Source organism: Zingiber officinale, chromosome 7A, assembly GCF_018446385.1.
Source record: "Zingiber officinale cultivar Zhangliang chromosome 7A, Zo_v1.1, whole genome shotgun sequence".
NCBI classification, from domain to species: domain Eukaryota; kingdom Viridiplantae; phylum Streptophyta; class Magnoliopsida; order Zingiberales; family Zingiberaceae; genus Zingiber; species Zingiber officinale.
Window position 1 is genome coordinate 129,984,504 of NC_055998.1, and position 9,582 is coordinate 129,994,085.

At 43.1% G+C, this 9,582-nt stretch overlaps 1 protein-coding gene across 1 annotated transcript; it reads left to right on the forward strand.

Annotated features, from left to right (window-relative positions):
- Positions 1 to 4,367: 4,367 nt before the first annotated feature.
- Positions 4,368 to 4,978, forward strand: LOC121999722. The gene is made up of 2 exons (XM_042554363.1): positions 4,368 to 4,626; positions 4,848 to 4,978. The coding sequence occupies exons 1-2, from the start codon at positions 4,368 to 4,370 to the stop codon at positions 4,976 to 4,978; spliced, it is 390 nt and encodes a 129-aa protein (XP_042410297.1).
- Positions 4,979 to 9,582: the final 4,604 nt, after the last annotated feature.

Below are 9,582 nucleotides of genomic sequence, written 5' to 3' on the forward strand. Positions count from 1 at the left end.
TTGTATATTTAGAATTATATATTTTAACAGACATATTTATATTAAAATAATAATAATAAAAATATAAATCTCTATTATTTTATCAAAATAAAATTACTTAGAATTAAATGAATAATAAAACTTGATTTATGTCATGTAATTTTAATTTAATGATATTTTAAAATTTGACTATCACGTAACACTAATATAATAATAAATAAATGATATTTTAAAAAAATGAGTTCATATTAAGATTGTCATTTGTCCATCATTCTTAGGTAGCAATCTAGCCCGTTTAATTCTATAGTGTAACACCATATTGATCTGGACAAAGTATATAATTTATCCAGATAAATGCATTTAAAAACCTAATTTATGCACTTAAAAAGTATATAATAAATCATATAAGTGCACTTAGAAATATTAAAAATCTATGATTCTATGTTCATATTTTATGATTTTAAAATTGTATAAATCAGGTTTGTGATGGTAGGATATTTTGCTTGTACTGAAAAATAAAAAATGTGGGAGAAAATTCTCATGTAGTTGTTAATAATCTAGTTTTTCAAAGGTCTATTCCATCTATAATTTATTATTTACATATAACAATAAAAAATATTTCAAGGAAGAAGAAAAGAGCGAAAAAAAAAATATTAACGAGTTAGGAAGGAGAAGGACGTTCTGTGAAAAAGAGAGAATGAGACGATCTATGAATTATCTAATTACAAAATGGGATGGAAAAAAAGTGAAATTGGGTCTTATATTTCAGTGGTAGATAGAATTTTAGGAGAATGTAATTAATATTGAATTAATTGATAGGTAGAATGGGTAGATGAGGAGTGGAAATCGAAGTATCATTGGAGCAAGATGAAGCGTCACATGCACGTGCACCGTGATGGAACATTGGCACAGTGCTGTTGCTGTTTGTCCGATGCAATATTATGATTCTTAGCCATTAAAGATTTAATGAAAATACTCATACATTTAAAATTTTTTGTAATAATAATGGCTCCAATTTTATTGGGGCCTAGGTATAGAGACCTTAATGGCCTATGTCTTAAACCGGGCGTGGAACATCTGGTCTTCCCTGAAAGAACATAAAAAGTTTCATCTTCTCTTCACCTGGCAAAATGTCAGAGTTATAAATGTGACTTCGGGCCACCTTTTCAAAGTCGGGAGCAGAGTGACCTGGGACTGCATACCATGTCTTGGAAGCTCATGCACCTGTTAGATTAATTCAGTCTTTGCAGTATTATAAGTTAAAATGTATCATTAAACACTTTTACTTTCGATTGTGTACAGAATCCTAAAACTATTACATGAGAAATTTTAATGGTGTCTTAACTAGTAAGTGGTGTCCTTAGTTTTACTAGTGAAAATTGTGCCTTAACTAGACCTCAAAACCGGCATTTCACCTCTTGGTGTGAGGAAAATTGTGTGTTCCAATGATAATCTTATATCTCTAGCAAGCAAGTTGTGAGGAAATTGGAAGCACCAGATACAGGTGGTGTTCCATTGTCAGGATTATGAACCATAATCTTCCTTGTCTACTTATTGTAATTTTTGAAAACTATGTGCCGGTTTCTTCTCCATTTGTTGTCCATCTTATTTTGGATCTTTGAAGCCAACATGTAACTTTGTCGCTAAGGTGACTCTCTAGTGTCGTATTCTAGTCTTTGAGCTCTATGATTTCTCATGGTGAATTCCTTTTGTTGTTCCGTCGTTTCCGTATGGTTTATTTGCATTGAATATCATGTTCATCTGTTTGCCATATCTATCTGCAACTCCCATCCCATTCTTAAAGTTTATCCTTAGTGTCATTTTTCAATTTAGAAATTGGTGAATCATTCCATTAGGTTGATTGAATACAACAACTTAACTGATTCCTTGAAGGCAGGCCACTTGAACATTTTGTTCTCAAATCAGAACATCCTAATTCTTTAGGTTGTCTCGGTGTTTAGCTTAAGTGGAATGGTTGGCAGCAAGGTCGATTCAACAGTTGGATATTTGTAGTCTTTTGGGACACATCTCCACACCATGCATATTCGCTTATAGGCAGTTTGTAATATTTTGGGATAGTCTAGTGGTTAACGCATGAGGTGTTGTCAATTTAAAGTTTGAGTTTCAAATCTAAATATAACTAAGATAAATGTCTCTTTCATACACCAATCATTATTCTAAAGATCAGTAGTTATTCGTTATTTACTTCTTCCGTGTTAGGTCTGGGATAAATTGACGGACGTTGGGGACGAGCACAGACATCTTTGCCAACTTATAGACAGTTTCCAAAAGTAAAATGGATGTTTGCGTCCTCTAACTTACCAAAGAATATTGGAGACAAAGAAGCTATAGCTTCTGCTGCTACTGACGAGTTTAAACTAAGGATGAAAAATCAAAACAACGTAGTATGATCGTGTTTTCGATGAAAATGTATGATAAAGTTTTTGAAGATACAAAGGCGGGACATATTCCGTAATATTAAATATGTTATGTTAGATATATTTATCGACTGATTTTAAAATACAAGAAAGACTTTTATAACAATATTTTCATAAATTTTGTCCTTTTGATATTTATCATCACAACAACAAACCATTTATCAAATATAACAATGATAAATTATTCTTTAATTGTTAACCCATATGAAAAGAAAGATAAGTGTGTTGTTCTGGTGTCCTCTGACTAATAAGAAGAATATTGAAGGGGAAAAAGTAATAGTTGTAAGTATTTTGTGAAAATTTTGATATGGTCAATTGAGTTAAGTTAGATTTTATTTATATTTGACGTCTTATGTTTAAGTATGCAGGAACTTAGGAGTATAAGAAGTCGAGCGGAAGATACGGTGGATGAGAAGGATGACACTGGAATTGAGTCGACGGGCTCGGTGTATCTGAGGGACGAGAAGCTATGGAAGAGTACGTCGATGGATGAGAATGATACGCGTGATGTATCTAAGGGACGAGAAGTTAGGGAAGAAATCTGTTTGAGGAGGTCGGAGTTGGGTTTAGATGAGCTCAACTCCAGATAACCGGAATATCACCCACGCGAAGAAGACCAGCTGGAGACCGATCTGCCTTATGGAAGGCACCTCCAAACCTATGGAAGGTGCCCTCAAAGCCTCATAAAATGCACCTTCAAGCCTGTTGAAGACACCTTCAATACCCGTTAGTCAAAGATAAAGTTTTATCTTTGGCGGATAAAACTTAATCTATTGAATGCGTCTTGGACCTACTTGAAGGCGCCTCCGAGCTACAGATAGGTTTTTTCAGGGACTATAAAATGACCCCTGACGCTAGAAAATTAACAACAACTGAACTGCAAATTCTATATTTATTTTCCTAGTCTTTTATAAACTTAAAAGCGTGTAAGAGGATACTTCGCCTTCAGCAAAGGAGTACTTTCTAGTGGAGCTTTTTTCAACGCCTTGGATTAATAATCACTTAGGTTGTAACCAAGCAAATAAACTATCCTCTTACTTTCCTTTCTATAATTGTTCAGCTTTATTATTATTTAATTTATTTGTGCTAATCTAATCAAGTCAAATATTGAGATAGAGCTTGAATGTTATTTTGTAGACAATTCACCCCCTTCTTGCCAACCTTCACTACACCAACAATTGGTATCCGAGCTCAACCACCTCAAAAGAACTAATCACCGACTGAAGTAACAAGACAATAGCCAGACCAAGTATCTACGAGCATCTACATCAGTTTCCCTATCAATATCTCTAAAATTTAAGATAAACTATCAACTTTATTAAATTTAGAGAATCCCTTTTCAATGCATGGTACATCAACTACTCTATAATTTACCATATCTTTATTTATTTATTATTATTTCTCTCTCCTCTATACTTTTTTATTATTATCTATATTAATGATTTTGCACCAACTATTCCAATGTCTATATTCCTCCAACGATCATATTTTTTTTTAGTATAAAATCACATAATATCATGAGTACCTATCCATATCATCAATCTCATACAACTATAATTTTCCCATAAATTTCCAATAATGTCTCATTTCATTAGTAATTACGATTGTCTATTTTCTTCTGATGATGAGTTGGAAATAATTATAACTGCCTTTTTAATTGAAGATTCATTGGATGATGAAGAAGGTTCGCGATCACAGATCATTCTCGGCAAGCAACGACGTGTGTTTATTAGGAAAAATCCTTTGGAGGGTCACATACGTCTCTTCAATGACTACTTTGTCGATGCATCGGTATATCCTCCTAATATATTCAGGAGGAGGTTTCGGATGAATCGTGACCTCTTTCTTTAAATTCTTAACAATGTGGAGAATCATGAACCATACTTCGTTCAAAGAAGAAATGCTGCTGGAACTCTTGGGCTTTCTTCTTTACAAAAGGTAACTGCCGCCATGAGGATCCTTGCTTATGGAGTTGGAGCTGATCTCATGGATGAGTATGTAAGAATTGGAGAAACCACAGCAATAAAGAGCATGAAACTTTTTGTCAAATCGGTAATCTCGATCTTTGGAGATGAGTACTTGCGGTCTCCAAATAGCAATGACATTGCTAGATTGCTTGTAGTTGGTGAGAAACGAGGATTTCCAAGTATGTTGGGGAGCATTGACTGCATGCACTGGAAATGGAAGAATTATCAGACTGCACGGAGAGGTATGTATACTGGTCATGCACATGAGACAACAATTATTTTGGAAGCAATGGCGTCTTATGATCTTTGGAGATGACATGCATTTTTTGGTTTACCTGGGTCACATAATGATATCAATGTGCTGGAAAGATCTAATATATTTACAGAACTTGCTGAAGGTCGTGCTCCTAAAGTTAACTACTCAATAATGGCCATGATTATACTATGTGATACTATCTTGCAGATGGAATCTATCCTTCATGGTCTACATTTGTCAAAACCATTCCAACACCACAAGGTCGTAAAAGGCAATTGTTTACATCAGCTCAAGAATCTATGAGGAAGGATGTTGAGCGAGCATTTGGACTTCTATAGACACACTTTGCAATTGTTCATGGACCAGTATGATATTTTTGTCAATCTGTATTAAAAGATATTATGATGGCCTACATAATATTACACAACATGATCGTTGAGTGATCCTGTCCGAGTGCTGAGTCGATGAACGCTGGGTACGTGGCGCTCCCGGTGATGACGTGTAGACCTTCGACTGCTGCGAACCTCCGGCAAGAGCTGCAAGCACAAAATCGAGCCGGGAAGGGGTTCTCGGCAACGACCCTCCGATGCTCAAGTCAACTCCGATGGAAAGAGAAAATGATGAGAATGAGAACTGTAGCTACAGTGATGTAGAATCCATACCTCCGTTGGAGTCTGGGGGTCGTTATATAGGGCTCCCGGGAGGATGCGTACACGCATCCCAAAGCGTGCACGCTCCTCAAGGCATACATGAAGTGGTCGTGTCAGAAAAGCGTGTCTGACGCCATATAGCAACTGTCCGAGCATATCCCTGACAGGACAGTGGAAACTTCCACCGTACGATTTCTGTACGACCCGGCTGCAGACCATGCTGCCCGTCGGCGATAGTTGTCTTGAGGTTGTTGTCACCTACTGCCCCTTTTGTCCTCTTCTGTGTTGTTTGTCTGTCACCGGGCTGAGCGGGACGGCTACTTAGGCCTCCTGGCATCCGATCAAGGGCGTGCCGTGCCAAGCAAGAAGCCCGCTCGACCACACACTCAGACGAGCCACACTGTTTGGCTTGGCGTTCGATCGGGCAGACAAACCGCTCGGCCGACCAACTCCCCTTCTAAGCGTCGGCAACCTAACCTGCGGTTCGGTTCGGCTGCATGCTGGTTCGGCTGCTAGGCCAAGTCTTGTCTCCTATCGGCGGGAACCATTGGCGGGCCCCTTGGATTTTGACTTCCTTGCCCACGTGTCATTGACCACTACCAATATGGGCCCCCTTACCCTTATCCCCGGATCACTTGCCTTCCCCTCAAGTCTAGTCGAAGGAGGTTGTAGGTCCGACTGACTGGACTATTAGCTCAGTAGTCTGATGGCCGCTCGGCCACTGATGTAAATGTTTTTCTGCACGGGCCCAATGAAAGCGCCCTTTGGTCGTTCGACGGATTGCCTGATAGAACTTGTTTCATTTCTTTCTGCTAGCTGCCGGGCCAGTTGTAAGTCGATCCATGCTGACATTTTTAGAATCCCCTCAACATTCGTGCAAATCCTTGCCATTAAGGCCGAGCATGCATCCCTGAACACGTAATGGTGCTCATTAAATATGATCCTATGCCTGGGCGCCACATGGCGCTATCGCCATCATCATGCAGCGGTGGCGTCACTTCCGATGGGACCCTAGGCTGTTTGAAATGAACGGCCAGATGCAGGCCTCGGGTCCCGTGACCTAAATCCGACGGCTAGGCAACATCGGGCCCATCCTTGTAAAGCCTTCATCGCTATCCCCCGCCGCACTTCTGCGTTCGAGCGTTAAGAGGCCTTCGTTCGCGCTCCGTGCTCCGGTGAACCAGTTTCCCAGCGTCCCAGCAATCTCTCGCCTCCTCTCCCCATCATCCTTTCCTGTAAGTATTCCCTGCCCTTTATCTTCTTCTTTGTGCTTTCTTTAGTATTCTAGTAACATCTGTGTTCGTTCGGTACTGTTCCGACCTTCTCTTTCATCCATCCTTCTGTTCTCTGGTTCTTGCTTTTTCTACTATTCCGGCGATGGTGAACACCTCGCAACCATCTAATCCCTCTCTCGGCCTCTGGTATACGACCATGGAGAGCCGGTTCGATGAGGGTGACGCGATGAACTTCGTCCGCGACTTCGAACTCTCATCTGCCTATAGATTAATATTAGCTACCTCATCCGATCGGCCACACGACCCGCCGCCCGACACTACTTGTTTCTTCCGAGATCAGTTTGTGGCTGGTCTGCGCTTTCCTCTACATCCGTTTATCCTTGAAGTGTGTAATTACTTCCGCCTTCCGCTCGGCCAACTCGTCACAAACTCATTCAGGTTGTTGTGTGGAGTGGTCGTCCCCTTAGTCCCCAAGATTTTCCATTATTTCTACTATCCCAAACAGTCCGAGTGGGGTACCTTCCTCTTCTAGTCGTGGATCAGCCTTGTTTTCTTCGACAAAATGTCGACCTCGAATAAACATTGGAAGGAGTATTACTTTTACCTTCGTCTTCCCGAGCTGCCAGTTTTCCGAACCAAATGGCAGATCACCGTGCCGACCCCGCCGGACCTTGGTAAATACAAGAGACAGCCGACCTACCTCCATGCAGCCAACCAACTGGCCAGGAAGAAGTTCAACATCCATAAGCTGCTTTGTGAGGGTGTGTTGTACATATTCGGATTAAGTCCGATTCGAATGAAGATTCCGAGCAGCATGGGTAAGCGTTTTCCTCGCTCCCTTTCCTTTTGATCTAACTGATTTATTCTTCTTTTATGCAGCTGACATCATATGGCGCGCCAAGGCCGCTGATCGGATGAAGTTGAGGGCTGCCGAGATAGAGGCGGCAACAACTAATGAGATGGCCGACCGGGGCATTGAGCCGGTCGGCTCACACGAGGGTGAAAGCGAAGAAGATCCACCCGCCGTCGGAGAGTCGGCCGTTCAGGAACTTGCAGCCGAGGCGGTCGGCGATGCTACTACGTCTGCTGGACATCCTACGCCGAAGGACGCTGGGCCCTCGACTGACGACGCTCCGTTGTGACACGCAAGCGGCGCCAGGCGGATCCTCCTGCCCATTCGGCCACATCTTTGGAACCGGTGTCAGAGCAGGTCGGCGCTCCTTCTGCAGCAGTCGACCCAACCCTCATTTCGGTCGAGGTAATTTCCTCAGATCGAACTCCCTCACAACTCGATCTACCAGTGGCTTCCCTCGAAGCGTAGCCCGTCAGTTCCCTGCCCCGAGCCTCTCGTCGGCTTAGGTGCTCGGGCATAATCTCCGCTCCGCTTGGCGAGTCGTCCGGTCGCTCAACTTCAGCCCAATCTGATCCGAACTGTCATCGAGTGATTAAAGTTGTCCTACATCTCCCAACAGAAGAATTCCTTCTGGCGGCTGATCGGCCGACTGCCCCCGAACATCAAATCAGCATCCGCGGACCACTTGCCAAAATATGGGAGGATGCGAGGGCCCGTGTTTCCTTAATGACTCCCGGCCAGCTCGGCGACAACCACTTGCAGCAGGCTACCAGGGTATGCCCCTCAAACTCCTATATGACTATTTTGCTTGGTTCTTGATATTATTTCGTCTGAGCGCAGGACTGGGTGGAGAACATCGCGGTCAGCAACCGCCTGGCGGCGCTGGAGGAAGAGTTGAAGAAACTTTAGATTTCTGGAGGGGCGTCAGCTCAGGGGCCCTTGTACGCCATGCTTCGGACCGAGCTGAATAAAATGGTGAAACTGCTGGAGGCCGAGCAGCACAAGTCTTCTGGCCTGGAAACCAGGGTGGCTGGGCTCGAAGCCCAGGTTAAATCTCACGACTAGGAGATCAAGCTAGCGACCAATAGGAAGAATAGGGGCATTTCTGATCTAGAGGCAAAGAATGTGCAGGCCCGAGCGCTGGAGCAACGCATCCAAGAATTGACTGACCTGCTATCCACAGAGCAGGAAAGTCGATCGGCTGACGAAGCTAAATTTCAAGGAGATAAGAAGAATCTCCAGGACGCCCTCGAAGCTGCTCGAGGTGCCTTCAAGGAGTACCAAGACGGCGAATCAGGTCACTTCGCGGTGATGAGGCAGAACTATTTCCGCTCGGACGAGTTTGGCGAGAAGTTTAGTGATCGGCTAGTCCTGGCCTTTGAGGAAGTCATCCAGGCTACAATTGCTTATCTGAAGGCAAAGGGTCATCTTCCGGAGACGACATCTATCCCCCCCCCCCCCAAGACCTAGCCGGACTACTGGAAACCATCCCTGAGCCAATCTTCGATGTTCTGGAGTGAGGAGCGCCTTTAAATTTTGGAGTTTCATCTGTATACTCGTCGTTCAGCGAGTTAATATTATCCGAATTTATCTGACTTTTATTCGACTTTTGTCTATGTACTGGCCATGCGACGAGTCAATATAACCTTTCAATTTTGTTCTTCTTTACTTCTCCGAACACATTCTTTCCAAGCTGCACTCGGCGGTCTTCTGGCCGGGGGGTTTATAGTCGCCGGTCCAACTCTGGGATTTAACGTCGCCGCTCGATGGTCTTCAGGTCGGGGGGTTTATAGTCGTCGGTCCAACTCTGGGATTTAACGTCGCCGCTTGACGGTCTTCGAGCCAGGGGTTTATAGTCGCCGGTCTGACTCTGGGATTTAACGTCGCCGCTCGACGGTTTGGGAAGACTAGCCGCTCGGTCATGATTTTGCAAAAACCCTTCTATTTTTACTTCCTGCAGTTGAAAGAGACAAAGGGTGACAAATATATGTCGTGTATTACATTGGCACACCTTTTATCCAGCTCGGTACGACTGGAGGTGGCTCGCACTCCAGGATCGCTCTAGCTTCCGTCCGTCCTTCCCCTCAAGGTAATAAGCGCCCGAACGTAGTTTTTCTACAATCTTGAACGGTCCAGCCCAAGGAGCTCGCAGCTTGGTCACATCGCCGACCGGCTTGACTTTCTTCCAAACGAGGTCGCCGACC

Bases quoted from the DNA above. Each gene is read 5' to 3' on its own strand.
- LOC121999722 (XM_042554363.1), top strand. From the start codon at position 4,368: ATGAGGATCCTTGCTTATGGAGTTGGAGCTGATCTCATGGATGAGTAT. The intron at 4,627-4,847 runs GTATGTATACTG...ACTATCTTGCAG, and splicing joins TTATCAGACTGCACGGAGAG to ATGGAATCTATCCTTCATGG.